The following is a 19,373-nucleotide window of genomic DNA, read 5'->3' on the forward strand; positions in this document are numbered from 1 at the left end:
GACAAATAAGAAATTTGTATAGGTAAAGAATGGAATTAGGAAAGAGAAAGTGACAAGCACAATAAAGAGAAGCAACCTTAGCAGATGCTAAATAAGCAACAGGACTCAGTGAGAGGATTGCTATTCATTAATATAAGAATGTAAAAAGTACTGTGATAGTTGTTTGCAGTAAATAAATGAGTTTTGTTGGGCCTAAAATTTTCAAACCACTGCAAGCCCCAAAAAAAAAAAAAAGCAGAAATGAGATCAGATTCAAGATCCACTGCCTGTTCTAAGCAATCAAAAGAGAAGGCTTTTTGTCAAGACAAGAGTATAAAGTCACCAGCAAAAAGAGCTACTTTAGATGTAAGGTAAAATCGGAAAAATCATTAATGTAGGTAAGAAACAAAATAGGACTAATGATAGAACCTTGAGATACTTTAGAAGTTACTTGAAATATAGAAGAGTTTTGGCCTTTACTTTATGACTTTAATAAAGCGGTTAGAAAGTAATGATTTAATAATCTCAAAAACTTTCCCAGATACACCATAGGAAACAAGCTTATGGAGAAGACATGCCAAATTGCTTGGCGTATTAAATGTATCAAGCAAGTCTAAACCAAGACACTGGAGTTGGATTTAATAATTTAATTTTCTAAAGATCACAAATTTTTTGCGCAAGAGTTTTAATTATGCAAATGTTTATGCACATTTTTAACTTTGTTGAGTGATTTGACAATTGAAATGGAAATTACAATATTTAAGTAAAAAAGGTGAAGGTTTTTATTAAGGTAATAAATAATCATGTCATGGGACTAAAATAATATATACTTTTAATATATGAATCGGTAAATGTTAAAAGGGCGGAAGTCACATATTTTACAAAATTGACTTTTTTGCAAATTTGTATATTCAAAGGATAGCTCCTTCATTTTGTGTTAAAAAGGTGTCTGTCAAAAGTTTTCTCTAGCCTATACAGTGTCTAAAAGTTTTGGTTTTTTGTTAAAAGGGCTGAAGTCCGGACTTCAGCCCTCTTAACAAAAAACAAGAAACTTTGCGCTAAAGACAGCGGACCAAACGTAACTCACTTTGTTGTTTTGATAGTACAACAGCGTAGTAAATAAAGTTGATTTATTACGTTTAATCATTTTAATAGTGATTTAAATTGATTAACTGCTTTTTTAAATGGGTGATAGTGGTAGTGAGTCCGATCATACAAGTTATAAAAAAAAGATAAGAAACCCAGATGATTATAAAAGGAACAAAATTAAGAAATCTAGGCTTACTGGTGTGGCATATGAAAACCACAGGGGACAAAAAGTTGATGCACAGTCTATCAGAGATCCATGCAGGTAAGAGATAATGCTCAATAATTCTTAATTTCATGACAAGTCTATGCCATATTTTATTTCAAATTTAATTTGTTTAAAATTTGGTCAGATTTAGGCTCTGTACTCTATAGTTGGCCTATAGACCTAGGTTGTTGATTGCTTGTTTAGGTTGTAAATATTTGTAGACCAAAGACAATAAAATGACATTTTTAGGGTAGTCTACAATTACTAATCGTATTTTAACTAAACTCTATTTTGTTTCCAAGACTAGGCTACCTATAATTTTTTTTGTAAAGTAAAATTACATCATGTTTTTTCTTCAGTTGTTCAAGAAAGTGTTTTGAATCTATTGGCAAAGACAACCTTAATGATGCATTTATAAACTTCTACAGCCAGTTCAATACAAAAGATGAGCTGGATTTATTTTTACATGGCTTGATTGACGTTACGGATATTGTGAGGAAGAGGCCTGGTTCAAGAGATAGCAAAGGAAATAGTCGTGATGCCAATGAAGATACTTTAAGAAAAAGAAAAAGTAACGGCGGAAACAAAAAGGAATTTAAGTATCATGTTTTGATCGGAGATGAACGAGTACAGGTATGTGTTGTGGCATTTTTATCAATATTTTCTGTGTCAGAAAAGAGGGTTCGAAGAGTAAGGGGTTTAAAAATGGATGGAAAAGCAGTTAAAGACTTGAGAGGAGTACATACGAGTTACATTACCAGTCATGATATACTAGCTAAGGTATTCACTCACATAGACTCCTTTCCAAAAAAACTGATCCACTATGGCGGAAAGGAAAGGTATTTTTTGAGTGAAGATTTGAATGTGAAATTAATGTATGAACTGTTCATGAAAAAAAATGAAGGGGTAAAGTTCAGTTACACGTCCTATTATAACTACTACAATGAGCACTTTCATTTACGTTTCGGACAACATCAAGTAGACACATGTTGCATATGCAAAGAGTTAAAGCTAAAGATAAAATCACCTCACCTTAATGAAGTTGCTAAGCAAGCAGCAGTAACTGACTTGGCAATACATAAAAGTCCCTAGCCGTAGATTATATGCAAAACATTTCACTGCCCAAAATACAAGAGTCTGTGCAAGAGTTATTTTACCTAAGGCAGTTAACGGTTAGTGTATTTTCTATTCATGATGTGAAGAGAAATGTTGCAACGCTCTACCTTTATCACAAGGGGCAGGCTAGAAAGTCTCCAAATGAAACTTGCTCCTTTCTTTTGCACTACCTGTCTACCTGTCCTCAAGAGTATGATGAACTCAACTTTTATGCCGATAATTGTGGGGGGCAAAATAAAAACCATTGCTTTTCAAAGAAAGTTTTTAGTGGTTGATGTAGAGAGTCCATCTCTAGTTTACGATGTTAAAAGTTGGTGGCCAGTTCACTATAAAAAAAACGTTACCTCAATCGAAACAATAGGTAAACCCAGAAGCCAACAAACTCAGTTTGCAATAAGCAAATTTCACCATTTTCAATACAATTGTGACAACATAGGTCAATGTAAAGCCAGTGAAATTATCAATGGTTTTGTCAAACATACTTTTATGATGAGAAAAAATACTCAAAGCAAAGTGAACTTGCCTGAACAGCTTCTTTACCCTAACGGAAAGGTTCCAATAAAATCTGCTAAATTGAATGACTTAAGAAAGTGTATTAAGTATATCCCACATGACCATATTGACTTTTATAATAAACTACTGCAATGGCCTACAGCAGAAAGCAACGATGGAGAAGCAGAAGATGTTGGGGAAAATGATTAAGCATGGCTGATAAAATTTCTGCAATTGACCTTTATTTCATTATAATTTTTGTTAAAATGTATAAACAATTCATAAATATACACTTTGTAAAGATTTATTGCAGTTTGTGACATTATTTACTATAGACCAAAATTAAAATCTTAATAAAATAAGCAGTAATTATTTGTTCAGTGTTAATTGGTTTGTAGGTTCTTTAAAAATAAATGTAAAAAAATATATGTTTGCTTTTAAGATAAAAAACATTATCCCCTTCAAAAAAAAAGTTGTTAATCCATTAACAAAAATTTACTGAGTAAGTAGTGCTGTTTTTTTTAGTTTCCCGAAAGTTTACATTGTTGGACTTCCGCCCTTTTTAACATTCACCGATTCATATATATACTTTTAAATATACATACTTTAAAATATATATACTTTTGCTTGGTCATCTTTTATCTTTATAAAATGTTAACTTAATGTATTTTTTTAAAAAAAAATTAGAAGGCTAAAAAAAGTTGATAGACAAAAAAAAAAAACACTTTTCAATTGATAGGTTGCTTGCCCAAACCAAAAGCCTCAGTCTAGCAGATAAAGCAGCACTCCTTGCGTTTTCCCATTATTTATCAGTTAATGTAGCAGCACTCCTTGCATGTTCTACCTAATTCTCATTTGATATACGTAAACACTAAAAAAATGAAAGCATTCAGAATGTTTATATTTTTATTAAAAAAATAAAAAACATTCTAGTCTATAAAGTTGTGTTTTTTAGTTTTTTAAAAAACAATAAAATTTAAATAGTTAAATTTAATCATTTTTACAAAAAGCGTACTTGATTTTATCTCTTTTAAAGGCAATATAGAAGCTCTAGCTAGGGATAACTACAGCAGTAATAAAGATAATTTAATAACCAAAATTAAAAATAATAACTGTTATTTATTTAATTAAGAAAATTTCCAACTGAAAAGCTTTTCTGTCTGAAAATTCATGGTAAGCAAATTCAAAGGGTTAAACAATATTTACAATCATGTTCTTTACATTACATTTAAAGATTTTACATTAAAGACATTTAAAGACAAACTGATCATGGTAATCAATGATAAAAACCTCCAAACAAGAGCCAAATAGCATCATAGGCCTAACAAAAACTAATAAAAAGAAAATGGCTGCTTTTGAAGCTGAAGAACTTACAATCACAATTTATGAAATACTAACAAAAGTTAGTTTTTTCAACAAGTGTTCATAAGATCATAAGATTTTAAATCCTTTCTCAAGGTAAGGCTTTCAATTATGCGAATAATGAAGCCATTAATATAATTATATCATATCTGGTCATGTCAGATCACCCATCTACTAGTAAGTTATAATCCAGTAGAACCTACTTTATATGAGCTATGGTGAAAGCAACTTATCTGGGAAGAAAATTTTGATATAAACTCTCCAATTTAATGATGGATAATGGTAGGACGAGCTTATAAACCTTGAATGGTAATCTACCTTGTGGTAATATATTATTAAAATACTAAATAAAATAATAATAAAGTACTAAATAGTATACAATAAAGTAATCTGCAAAACAGTTAACACCAAGGTGTCTGATTGAAAAAATTTTAGTTTTTATAAAAGTTCTAAAAGAATACCATGTATCTAAAATTAACATTAATTTAAACTAAAGTTAATTAAGGATTTAAATTGCATGTTGCTCTAAATGTTTATTAAATTAAAATGAATAAATTAAAATTTATAATATAAATTTATATTCATTTATATTCAGGTTACATAAATTTAGATTTGTTTGTTTACAAAACAGTTTTAAACCTTTATAGCAAATAATTTTAAACCTTTATAGCAAACAATTTTAATTCTTTTTGTTTGACTATTTTTAATAACAACTCTTGGAGTTAATCTTATTAAATTTATTTTTGTTTTAGTAAATGTTTTGATGTGTTAATAAGTGTTTTAAAAGTTTAGTAAGTGTTTTAATGTGTCAATTTATGTTATAGTAATCTATAATTACTATCTATATGTTATTAATAATTTAATCTCCAAATAATCTATATATTATTATTGATAGTGTATTTATTCTGTAAATAATATCTATTTGACATGTAAATGTTTTTAAATAAATTTTAAATTATAACTAATAATTTATATAATGTAACATATTTATAATATATTGTAAATTGTAATATAATGTGTATGTTCTGAAGTCTGAAGACATTGTTTGTTAATGAAACTTTTCTCTTTTAGTTATTTGGGATATTTTGAGAAGTTGGGTAAAGCTGCATCCTGTGAATCAAAAGAAAATATCATCAAACTCCCCTGCTTCTGTTATCCTTAGCAAAGAATCAAAGCGTACTGCTAATTTTGAAATAATTCAAACTGCTGTTCCACAATCAAAGATGATGAAACTGCTGAGATATCCAGAGAATCCTGAAGCAGACTGGGGGCCAAAATCAAAGTAATTTTAATATAGGCTTTGGTAAATTTTTACAGGGAAAAATAGAGTAAGGCAGGTCTATCTACTTTTTACTTTAACAAGAATGAGGCTTGTTAAAGTCATTGATGTTTCTACATAATTTAACCTTGGCATACATGGCTTTATGTAAAATAACCAAGTTAGTAAGCTTTATCCATAAATGCAGGCTCTTTCATTGTCAAGTTTTGTCTTTTAATCTTTGTCCCTATCTTTTCCTACAGAAGTTATTAAACCCCTGCATGATAAAAGTCATCCTATTCTTTTTATTTCCTGACCTATTAGATTTCATGTTACTATCAAGAACATGGTGCTCACTACACTGCTATTGCTATTTAATATCGAATGTTCAAACTAAGTTTAACATATAGACATATTTAGAGCTTTTTATAATTCAAAACTTTCTTAAAAATATCTTGAATAAAAAACAAAAATAAAAACATTTTTTTAATAAAAAAATTATATTTTAGACTTTTAATTAAATTTTTTCTTACAAATTTAATTACAAACCTTTATTTAAGATGTTGTGAAGTCCTCTTTTTTTACTTTTTTTCGTGTTTTTTTATGTATGTATATATATTCAGTTTGTGGAAATTTTCATAATTTTCAAAATAAAAATAAAAACATGCTTCGTGCAAATGTGTAGAAAATAAGTTTTAAAAAATACCTATCATATTTGATCACTCTACATTAAAGTTAATGAGGCCAAGACCAAATGCTTCAAGGCCAAGAGTTTCAAGATCAAGGTCTACACAAGCATTTTCAAAGCCAAAGGCTTAAATTTTGGCCTTATGTTAAGGCCATTTGTAAACAAAACTGCAGGTAACAAGTGGTGTTACAATAAAACCTAATGTTATGAAATTATACCAAGGTTATGTGCAGAATTTGACGAAGTCAGTAAGAAAATATTTTTTTAGATAATATGAAAGCCAAAGATACATAAAAATAAAAACTTTTAGTTCTTTATTTTTATGTGTTTTTGTGCTTAATGCTAACAACTAATATTTACATCTTTTAATTAAAAATATGTTGAAATTAGTTGTTAGCATTAACTTTATGTCAAAAGCATTAACTATCAGTGTATAGCCTATAAGTCTTTGTTACATTTAAGAAACATCACATTATATATTTCTAGTTTTTGAATATGGTTTCATTGTGAACAGTTTGTTTTTAAAGAAAAATCTTTTTTTTAAAATTCTAGTGATTTATTTGTTCGAGTTTGTCAAAACTATTTGGTTTGTAAAACATGATTTTTTTTATAATTTGCAAAAAGGCTTCTTTTTTTTGGTAAAGAGCTTTTAAATCTGAGGTGTAACACTATTTTTAGTAAATGTCATAGTGGTTTCTGGTGTTGTTCTTGAGCAAATCTTTAATAGTTTAGTGACCAAACCATCAAAGAAGGATATTTAATCTATTGCTTATTGCTTCAATGTTGGATTTTATAAATAAAATTATTTAAAAAATACTATTAAAAATACATCACTTACAACATTTTTGAACAGATTTAGATAAGTTAAATAAAACAGTATAAGTAAAAAAAAGATACTATATAATAAATTATAATTTAAATATAATAAAAATTGTTGGTTAACAAGGTTTTCTACTTTATTGTTGGAGTAGATGGATTTACAGAGAAGAGAAGATGCAATTGGTTGATATTTTCTTCATTCTAATGGCAACCTCAATCAAATTACAACCAGTTTTTAGAATATGCAAAAACTTAGATTGTTGTAAACAGTTATGCAGAAAAGAAATGTGGGCATGATGCAGGAAAACAATAAATAAGACTGATAACCATAAACAAAGTCTGTTATGCTATAACAAAGACCTTTAAAAAGCTGCAGCAAGATCCTAACCTCAGAACAACAAGGTTCTAACCCACAATTTTAGCAAAAATGAGATTTTTGTAACAATATTCTTGAAATATGCCAGTCTATAACAAGTATTGATTTGGTATTTGTAAGGACCATATTAAAGAAATTTCTGAGCATCAAAGGTCTATCCTAGATTAAGGTAAATTAAAAAATCACAGCAAGGTTTCAAAAGCTGTTGGATTCTTGTAACCTCAAGATTACAACAAAAATTTTTATATAGGGCAACAAAGTTCTATTCTGCAACTGTAGCCAGCTTTTTGACAAACTGTTGATTTTTGTGTTGTCATGAGTTGTTAAATTTTTTTCTGACTTTCTAAAAGTTTGTTTGTTTCTTGGAGTTTTTTGGTGTGTTTTATGTTCAACAACTTATTGCAATTTTTATTGAAATTGATATTGCTAAAATAAATGATTCAGTAAAAGAACAAAGATGTTAGTAAAAATCTCATTGCCAAAGTTATTTTTATAGAACAGTCTTTGTAGCAGCATACTTTTCAATGGAATACCGCATAGTTATAATCTAAACTTATCCAATCACTTTTTTTTTTAAATTTCAAAAGCAAACAAAGCATGGCAAATAAAAGAAAAATGTGCAGAAAATTGGTATACCAATTTGGAATTATTTTGTTGTTGTATTTTTAAGCAAATGTTGTTAAATGTCTATATTGAGTTAACAAGTGTTATTCCTCTTTACTTTAACAAGTTAAATGTTTATGAACTTCTTCCTTTATAAGAATTATAGTTGGAGTAATGTACATTTTATGATTATATTTTTCAAATTTTACTTTATCAAGCACTGCTGGTAGTATGAATATATTTAAGAAAAACTTGTGTGGTGAATTAGTTAAAGAGGTATACACGCATATAGTATTATATCAAAAAAATTTAAAAATCCTGAAGTATTTATCAAATAATTGAAATATTCTTCTTATGGATTTAGTGAGCAGTGCTATAAGTACATAAGAGCTTCAATTCTCTGCATTCAAATTATTAATGTTATGTTCTCTTTGATACAGGTGTTATCAGTTAGGATATGAATGAAGGGGCCAACAACCACAATATAGAGCCTGCATCAACTAATTTAGGTTTGTTTGTAATCTATTGGATAGGTACATCTAACATTTCATCAAAACTTTGTTGAATGAAATTACTATCAGGATTATCTTATTTTAATTTCCGATAAAAACTTATGTCATTGTAGAAATTGAGCTAAATTTAGACAACTCTTTAAAGTTGAAAAAGAAGATAATTCAAGGTGAGGTTTAAAAATCTTAGAAGAGTTTAGAAATAGCCTGAAATTTGTTTCAAAATTAGATAGAGGTGTTAAAAAAACATATATCTATATCACTTTTGCTTTTAGTGGTGCAATTGCTTATTAAACTAATTGTTTAAATAAATGTTTTTACAATTGTTTAAAAAATATTTCTGAAAGAAAAATGTAATACATTATTCAAATTTTTCATTATCTCGGAATGAAAAACGTGTTTTTCATTATCTCAGAATGAAAAACATATTTTTCATTATCTCAAAATGAAAAACATGTTTATTGCAGCAACAACTGAGAATAAGTTAGTTACTAGAAAATATGTGAATTCTATTTTTAAAAAAATTTGTCACACTTTACATTAAAAAATATAGGAAAAACTTTTTCCTATTTTTTAATGTAAAGAGTGACAAAGTAGGAGTATGTAAGACATTTTATTTAGAAACAGATGATTAGATGCAAATCTGCTGAAAAATAACTTCCTTTTCTCCTTCTATTATCAAAGAAAACTAAACATTCGACTACAATTTGACAGCATTTTTTAGCATGACAAAAACAAAATACTGTGTTTTATGGGTGAAAATAATTTCAGGCAGAACCAAGAATGACTTAGCAAGGATTTTTAGAATAATATTGGACAAGATAGTTGAAGAAAATTATTTTATAAGTTCAAAAGTGGAAAAAATCGCAATGAAATATTTAATTCTTGCAGCTGTAATCACATCTCTCAGTTTAACTAATGTTAAACTATTGGAGAATTTGAGTGTTCATTAATAAAAAAATTCTAAATGAAGATAAATAAATGGTATTCTAATCTTGTTGTTTAGACTCTCTATGATGACCATTCCGATAATTTTTTCAGTTAAAATTCCTCTATTAACCAGCTTTATTACTAGCTGTTTTCTCATGGCATCTAAAATGCGTATTTTGTATATACAAAAACAATATCCCTTTTTGGCATCTGCGATGCCAAAAGGCGATATTGTTTAATTGGTAAATCGCAGCCAGTGATTTTTTAAATAATGGTTGCTGAGTAATTCTTTAAATCAAATTAAAACAAGGTACAATACAAAAAATTTAAGGAGTTTGTAGTTTGTTTTCATCATTCATTTTTTAAAATTTTATGCTTATGCCTCTACACTCTTATGGATTACACATTTTCTCAAAATTCTCTTTATTTTTTAATCTTTATTTTTTTCTATTTAGAAAAAAATAAAGATTAAAAAAATTAGATTAAAAAAATAAAGATTAAAAAAATTAGATTAAAAAAATAAAGATTAAAAAAATTAGATTAAAAAAATAAAGATTAAAAAAAAACGTAAATTACTTTTATTTTTTTATTTTTAAAACGTAAAATTTTATTGTGATACATTTCAAGAACCCATGATCTTCTTTATCGCACCAAAGTACTTTGTAGTGTGTCCTTTCTGTTAAGAAATTAGCAACTAATTAAATTATTCAAAAATTATTTAACTTTTAAAATTAACTTTTCTTTCTTAAATTATCAAAAAATAACTCTTAAATAATATTTAATATAAAGTGCTACACACAAAAAAACATGGATGTTTTTGTAAAAAACTTTACCCAAATTCTTCTAATTATGCTTAGTATGGTTTCAACAGAGAAAGTTTTATGTAACCTCTACAGGGCTTTGTCTTAGAGTATATAGAAAGCTTTATTTCCCACCCAATCCATGTTTTGTTGCTACAGTCCTGTAATACAGGACGGTGTACATATCATACAGTAATGTGATACAATCATACAGTGGATGATTATGTAATTCAAAAACATGGATTTGAAAGACCAAAAACAAATTTGAAATGTCAAAATTGCTTTTTTTAAGTAGCACTTAATATATTTAACTAAAATTTTATCTTTTTAAAATCATCTTTTTGTAAAATAATTATTAGAAGGGTGTAAGAAAAAATCCATGCTGCTACCTTGGCATAGGGATTTAAATATGTACTTGTTATAAAATTTATATTGTTAATTGTTTTGTAAAATTAAAATACAAGTTAAAAAATTTATATATGTTTAGCTTATATCATTTATTATAAAACTAAATGGTAATTTATAAAGCCAAAAAATATTTCATAAGAAAGAATTCAACTTTTTAGTCATTATTATCCAAGGATTTCTAAAATTGGCAACAGTTAAAATAATGAATATATCAATATCCATATATATATGTATATATATATATATATATATATATATATATATATATACATACATACATAAAGACATACATACATACATACATACATACATACATACATACATACATACATACATACATACATACATACATACATACATACATACATATACATACATACATATATATATTGATATAATGTAAACCAATATAAAAGTAAAGGGTATGCCAAACAAAATAATAATAAAATTAATTTTAAAAATTTCTATTTTTTAAAAATGAATTATTTTATTGTTATTATTATTTATAAGATTTACAAATCGAATTTGTATAATCATGAACGCCTGTCAACCTGTCATACAAATAAACTAAACATAAATTGTTTTTTCTTCTTTTAAATAATTATTTGTTTTTAAAATTGCTCAAGGATGACGCATTTGCAACGTCATCTGGAAGGGAGTTCCATTTGTTGACTACTCATAAAGTGAAAAAGTTTTGATGAGAAGCTAGACGAGAATAAGGTTTTTCTAGATTAAATGAATGTCCTCTTGTAATAGAATTTATAATTGTTTTTAGAAAGATGGTTTGACATTTGTAGCATTTGTTTAGCCATTTATAGGCATTTATTAAATCTCCCCGGATTAGTCTGTATCTTATGGTTGTCATATTAATTTTTAATAGTCTTTGGTAATATGTAAAGCTTTGTAATCCATGAACTAATTTAGATCCTCTTTTTAGTATATTTTCAACTTGTCGTTTGTCTTTAAGTAGACAAGGGTTATATACAGATCCACAATATTCTAATTATGGTCAAACTAGTGCTGAAAATAGTCTTTTAAAACAAAATAAATTTAGATAAGAGAAAGATCTTTTTATTAAAAATAGCATTCGCATTGCTTTATTAACTTGTGTTGAGGTATGTTTAGGCAATAGTAAGTTATTATCGATATGTACACCGAGGTCAGTTTCTAAGTTGGTAGATTTGATATCAATCCTTTTTTTCTTCACTGGATCATACATAGAATAACATGTTTGTTTTTGTATCCTAGGTGTAGAACTGAACATTTTTCTATATTAAATTTTATCCCACGTTTAGTTGCCCAGTCAACCGAGATATCAATATCATTTTGAAGTACGTTGTGTGAATGCAAGTTAGTAAGAGGATAAAATATTTTTGTATCGTCAGCAAAAAGTGCTGCATTTGAAGTAATAATATTGCGAATATCATTAACGTATGTAATGAATAATAGAGCTGAGAGAACAGAACCTTGGGGAACTCCACTTTTTACTTTTACCCAATCAGAGTAATTACCATTTATCATTACTCTTTGTCTTCGATTTGTGAGAAAGTTTCTTATCCAATAGAAAATTGGACTATTAATTCCATAGGCTTTTAGTTTCAAAAGAAGGTACTCATGTGGGACTTTGTTGAATGCTTTTTCAAAGTCAAGGTAAACATAATCGACGGGGAGACCTTTATCTAAATTAAATGTCCATGTATTGATTACAGTAAGAAGATTTGTTTCACACGAGCGCCCCGGATAAAAATCGTGTTGACTAGGAGTTATCAGATTATTTTTTAACAGATGAGTAAAAATATGTTTTTGTATAATTTTTTCAAATATTTTGACTATGGTGCATGTTAAACTAATGGGTCTATAGTTTGTAACTAGTTTTTTATCTTCTTTTTTGAAAATTGGTATAATATTTGCATCCTTTCAGATTTGTGGCAATATTCTAGTTTGAAGTACCTTAGTATAATTAATAGAAAAATGGTTAGAGATTTGATGATAGGTTTCATTTAATATTTTGTGATGTATCTTATTTAGGACTGATTTAAATGGCTTTATAGAAAGAAGATGAGATTCAATGTTTTCAGGAAATAGATCAAGATCATTAGAGAGTTGACTGGGACAAACAGAAGATAAGTTAAAACTTGGAACAGTCAATGTATCATTATCAGAGAAATTACTAGCAAAGTAATTGTTGAAACATTGAGTCTTTTTGAGATCGGTGGTAGCAACTATCTTATTGTAAACTATTTTAGGAATTAGGTTTTTTATAAGTTTTTTTGATTTTATATATGAAAAAAAGCTTTAGAATTTTTATTGACAATTTTAGCAATTTCATTTTTGAAATTTATTATAGCATGTCTGCAAGCTACTTGAGTTCTGTTATGTGCTTGGCAATAATCATAGTATGTTTTACCATTCCGTTTATGAATGTAGTCTTGATATTTAATTTGTTTGTTTCTTATTTCTTCTGCTACTTGGGCAGTTTTCCATTGTGAACACTTTTTAGTTTTTGTTGAGGAATTTGGAACTTCTTTTTAATAGTGTTTTTAAGGTTTGTGTTGAATATATGCGGTAGTGGTGTAGTGGTAGAGCGCTCGCTTCATAAGCGAGAGGTTCCGAGTTCGATCCCCACCACGTCCCTGGTAGTACCGCGCTCAACTTGTTTCTCCGCGCAGCGGCCTTGTTCGTCAAGATTCGTGTTTCGGAGTTATAGAGTTGAGAGAGGGTTATAACCACAATTAGGTAGCCTCCTCATCTGTAGTGGCTTTCTGGGCCTTGGGAAGTGAAATAACAAAAAAAAAAAAGAAAGTATCCCAAAGTTGTTCTGAGTTATAATTTTGATTTAATACTAAGGTTGATAAATCTTTATTAATGTTATTATAGTTTTCTTTAGAAAATAAGTGTTCATTATTAGTATAAGTTGGTTTATCGATTCGATTATTAAGGTTAATTATAAAAGGTGGTGATGACTTTTTCCAATTGGAGGAAGGTGGGTTATTGGTGAAATTATATTTTCTATGAATGTTATTATTAGATCAATAGTAGTTGGACTTTGGTTCTTTCTGAATTGGGTTGGTTTAGACATATGTTGCGTGAGAAAACAATTGTGGATTGAATTAATGAATTTTAAGGATTTTGATAAGCGAGATATCAGGTTTTCTTTTTTGTTAGACCAAGTTATATCAGAGTAGATAAAGTCTCCAACAATAAGGATGTTTGTGTATTTTTCAGAAAGATTAGTTATGTGTTGATTTATATTTTTATAATTTTCCTCATTTTACTTTTGATTAATTTGATACTTTTGAGATGAATGAATTGAGAATGTTGTTGAAAAATGTTGTTGTTAGTAGCTTTGAATTTGTTTGTTTGAATCTAATTGATTCTTATGGAATTGTATCAAAGCTAACCAATGATAATTTTAACGATATATGTACAAATATTGCTACATTTCTTTGACATGATTTACTATTGTGATTTGTTAGAGCTATGTAATTTTCTATAGCAATTTCTTGATCATCTCATGTTGATCGGCAATTTTTTTGTAAAGTTTCTGTAAAGACAAATGAGATGTGATTTAAGTTTTTGAACAATGAAATTTAGTTCTTGGCATTTGTTCAAAATCAAATCAATGTTTGTATAAATTAATTTTAGTGTTTTAATTTGTGTGAGCTTATTACTTTTATCAGATTTGAAGGTTAACCATTTATTTATTTTTTTAATATTATTTAATGTGTTTGCTGATGTTGAGTTTAATGGTGTCATTGCGCCTGATGCACCTTCCAAAGGGCGATTTTGGTTCATTTTTTAAAAGCTGATGGTTTCTATTCTTTTTTTCTTTTCTTAATTCAAAATCTATTAGTCTTTCTGCTGGCGTCATATCCAGTTTTAAATAAATTTTTTTGTAGTTGTTGTTATTTTGTAATTGACGCGAATAGAATTTTATTGCGTTCAGTTTTCAGGAAGTACAGCAATAATAAGAGGTGAATTTTTTATTCTTTTTTTTTTTTTAGTCTAATTAATTTAATCAGTTTTTCATTGCTTTTGCCAATATAATCAAATACTTCATTTGCCATTAATTTATCATTATTAATTATATCTGATTCATCTATTTTACTCGATTTGGGAATTCCAAAAATTATGATATTATTTTCTCGCTTTTTTTTATTTCCTGGTTCTAATATTATTGAATATGCGATTGTGTTTACAACAAGCAATTTCTCCTTGGATGTGGTTTTCGCTGAAAATTTCTACCAAAAATTAGCAGATTCTAGGAAAGAAAAACCAGTTTCTGGAAACCGTAAAATTTTTGGAAATCAAAAATGTTTAATGTTTTCAAACCCGGTTTTTGGATATATATCTTTTGTACAAAGTTTACTTGGTTATTTGGCAATTCTAAAACACTATTCTTGATGTGTAGTTGCTCGAAAAAATAAATGAAAACATTCAATTTGCTTCCATTTGAACTTTAACAGTAAGTTACTGCAATTTGTGATGTAAAAAAGTGAAACAAATTTTCAAAAAAACAAAAATGTCATTTTCAAATCCACAAGGATAACACACCAGTTTGGAAACACTTTTTGCACTCAAAAGAACTTGAACTGGCTAAGTGCAAGCTCTGCAACCAAGAAATTAGGTGCAAAGGAGGAACCACAAGCTCCATGAGGAACCAACTGAGGACAAAGCACAACATCAAGTTTGCAGCTGTTGTTACTCCTGAGAGGAAACTCGAAGTCATCAAACCCATTGATTCATTTTTTAAGACAAAGGATCCTGTTGATGTTGTTTTGGGTGAGCTCATTTCATGTGATGGGCTGCCCTTTCGTGTTTTCTCAACTAGTCAACGTTTGAGAACAACTCTAGGGACACAAGGATATAAATTGCCCAAAGATGCTAAATCAATTAAGGCTTTGCTGATGAAACATTATGAAGATATCAAGAAAACAAATCAGCAGCAATTTGCAGAAAAGAAGCTTGTTGGTCACAAATTTAGCTGTAGTGGTAAAGCGCTCGCTTCATAAGCGAGAGGTTCCGAGTTCGATCCCCACCACGTCCCTGGTAGTACCGCGCTCAACTTGTTTCTCCGCGCAGCGGCCTTGTTCGTCAAGATTCGTGTTTCGGAGTTATAGAGTTGAGAGAGGGTTATAACCACAATTAGGTAGCCTCCTCATCTGTAGTGGCTTTCTGGGCCTTGGGAAGTGAAATAACAAAAAAAAAAAAGAAAGTATCCCAAAGTTGTTCTGAGTTATAATTTTGATTTAATACTAAGGTTGATAAATCTTTATTAATGTTATTATAGTTTTCTTTAGAAAATAAGTGTTCATTATTAGTATAAGTTGGTTTATCGATTCGATTATTAAGGTTAATTATAAAAGGTGGTGATGACTTTTTCCAATTGGAGGAAGGTGGGTTATTGGTGAAATTATATTTTCTATGAATGTTATTATTAGATCAATAGTAGTTGGACTTTGGTTCTTTCTGAATCGGGTTGGTTTAGACATATGTTGCGTGAGAAAACAATTGTGGATTGAATTAATGAATTTTAAGGATTTTGATAAGCGAGATATCAGGTTTTCTTTTTTGTTAGACCAAGTTATATCAGAGTAGATAAAGTCTCCAACAATAAGGATGTTTGTGTATTTTTCAGAAAGATTAGTTATGTGTTGATTTATATTTTTATAATTTTCCTCATTTTACTTTTGATTAATTTGATACTTTTGAGATGAATGAATTGAGAATGTTGTTGAAAAATGTTGTTGTTAGTAGCTTTGAATTTGTTTGTTTGAATCTAATTGATTCTTATGGAATTGTATCAAAGCTAACCAATGATAATTTTAACGATATATGTACAAATATTGCTACATTTCTTTGACATGATTTACTATTGTGATTTGTTAGAGCTATGTAATTTTCTATAGCAATTTCTTGATCATCTCATGTTGATCGGCAATTTTTTTGTAAAGTTTCTGTAAAGACAAATGAGATGTGATTTAAGTTTTTGAACAATGAAATTTAGTTCTTGGCATTTGTTCAAAATCAAATCAATGTTTGTATAAATTAATTTTAGTGTTTTAATTTGTGTGAGCTTATTACTTTTATCAGATTTGAAGGTTAACCATTTATTTATTTTTTTAATATTATTTAATGTGTTTGCTGATGTTGAGTTTAATGGTGTCATTGCGCCTGATGCACCTTCCAAAGGGCGATTTTGGTTCATTTTTTAAAAGCTGATGGTTTCTATTCTTTTTTTCTTTTCTTAATTCAAAATCTATTAGTCTTTCTGCTGGCGTCATATCCAGTTTTAAATAAATTTTTTTGTAGTTGTTGTTATTTTGTAATTGACGCGAATAGAATTTTATTGCGTTCAGTTTTCAGGAAGTACAGCAATAATAAGAGGTGAATTTTTTATTCTTTTTTTTTTTTTAGTCTAATTAATTTAATCAGTTTTTCATTGCTTTTGCCAATATAATCAAATACTTCATTTGCCATTAATTTATCATTATTAATTATATCTGATTCATCTATTTTACTCGATTTGGGAATTCCAAAAATTATGATATTATTTTCTTGCTTTTTTTTATTTCCTGGTTCTAATATTATTGAATATGCGATTGTGTTTACAACAAGCAATTTCTCCTTGGATGTGGTTTTCGCTGAAAATTTCTACCAAAAATTGGCAGATTCTAGGAAAGAAAAACCAGTTTCTGGAAACCGTAAAATTTTTGGAAATCAAAAATGTTTAATGTTTTCAAACCCGGTTTTTGGATATATATCTTTTGTACAAAGTTTACTTGGTTATTTGGCAATTCTAAAACACTATTCTTGATGTGTAGTTGCTCGAAAAAATAAATGAAAACATTCAATTTGCTTCCATTTGAACTTTAACAGTAAGTTACTGCAATTTGTGATGTAAAAAAGTGAAACAAATTTTCAAAAAAACAAAAATGTCATTTTCAAATCCACAAGGATAACACACCAGTTTGGAAACACTTTTTGCACTCAAAAGAACTTGAACTGGCTAAGTGCAAGCTCTGCAACCAAGAAATTAGGTGCAAAGGAGGAACCACAAGCTCCATGAGGAACCAACTGAGGACAAAGCACAACATCAAGTTTGCAGCTGTTGTTACTCCTGAGAGGAAACTCGAAGTCATCAAACCCATTGATTCATTTTTTAAGACAAAGGATCCTGTTGATGTTGTTTTGGGTGAGCTCATTTCATGTGATGGGCTGCCCTTTCGTGTTTTCTCAACTAGTCAACGTTTGAGAACAACTCTAGGGACACAAGGATATAAATTGCCCAAAGATGCTAAATCAATTAAGGCTTTGCTGATGAAACATTATGAAGATATCAAGAAAACAAATCAGCAGCAATTTGCAGAAAAGAAGCTTGTTGGTCACAAATTTAGCTGTAGTGGTAAAGCGCTCGCTTCATAAGCTAGAGGTTCCGAGTTCGATCCCCACCACGTCCCTGGTAGTACCGCGCTCAACTTGTTTCTCCGCGCAGCGGCCTTGTTCCTCAAGGTTCATGTTTCGGAGTTATAGAGTTGAGAGTTCATCTGTAGTGGCCTTCTCGGCCTTGAGGAGGTGAATAACAAAAAAAAAAAAAAAAGCTTAACCCTTGATGAGTAAACTTCATTCAGAAACAGAAGATATATGAAAAAAAATGTTCACATGGAAGGTGATTATTGGAACCTTGGAATGATAAGGGTACATGGGTCTATGCTAGCAGAGAAATGTTGTGTAATTGTTGACGAGAAACTGAAAGAATTTGGGCTACATTTTGCCTGTGATATTGTTGCAGTAACCACAGACAGAGCTGCTGTAATGAAAAAATTTGATAGCTCAATTTTACCAGACCATCAGCTCTGCCTTGCACATGGAATCCATGTGGCTGTCTGTGATGTTTTATAATGGAAATCTAGGAAAAAAGATAATGACACACCTGAGCAAGTCACTATTCTAGAAGAGGACCAAGAAGATGATGACAGCAATGAGGAAGTAGGATTAGAAGTTTCAGCAGAAGCAGGTGCATCAGCTCTTCCAATGATCAGGAGGATATCACAGAACTCATCAACAAGGTCAGAAAATGTGTCAGATTGTTTCCAGTTAAAAATGACATGATTCTGCAAATGCATGTCCAGTCTGAGTTTGCAAAGGAGCTGCAGCTAATCTTAGACTCTAAGACATGTTAAAACAGTTTACTAGATAAGATTTCAAGATTTGTTACCCTTAAGAATTGTATTCAAATGTCACTGATTGAGTTGTCAAGCGATATAATGATTTCTGAGTCTGAATTTACCACCTTACAAAATCTAGTTAATGCTTTAGAACCAATCAAGGTTGGTGCTGAAGCACTTTGCAGAAGAGATTCGAACTTGCTCTCATCTGATGGCATTCTGAAGTTCATTTTCAAGCAGCTAAAAAGTTAGGAAAGCACCTTTAGTCAAGAGCTAGTTGGCTCCTTTAGTAAAAGAGTCACTGAGAAGAGAAATGCTATATTAGTAAACTTAGTTAAATATATGAATAATCCTGATGTCATTAATGGAGCAACTCATGACATTTTCGAAAATTCCATGCCAAAGAGAAATGCAATTGTTACTACTGCATCAATCGTTTGTTTGAGTAAAAGAGAAGTGAGTCTATAGATAAGGAAAATTTGTCAGATAATGAAACTAGTCAGGAACAAGTACAACAATTTACTTCCTTGTCAGAAGAGCTCGAGTTCTCCATCAGAGAGACAGTCAAAGG

At 29.2% G+C, this 19,373-nt stretch overlaps 1 protein-coding gene across 1 annotated transcript in view; it reads left to right on the forward strand.

The window, feature by feature from the left end:
* The window catches only part of LOC100201984 (tRNA (guanine(26)-N(2))-dimethyltransferase), a 74,745-nt gene that overhangs the window by 46,638 nt on the left and 8,734 nt on the right, over window positions 1-19,373 (forward strand). The window contains exon 6 of the mRNA XM_065792036.1: window positions 5,315-5,525. Within this exon, the coding sequence (XP_065648108.1) occupies window positions 5,315-5,525 (211 nt within the window). The remainder of the gene's footprint in view (window positions 1-5,314; window positions 5,526-19,373) is intronic.

Source organism: Hydra vulgaris, chromosome 03, assembly GCF_038396675.1.
Source record: "Hydra vulgaris chromosome 03, alternate assembly HydraT2T_AEP".
NCBI classification, from domain to species: domain Eukaryota; kingdom Metazoa; phylum Cnidaria; class Hydrozoa; order Anthoathecata; family Hydridae; genus Hydra; species Hydra vulgaris.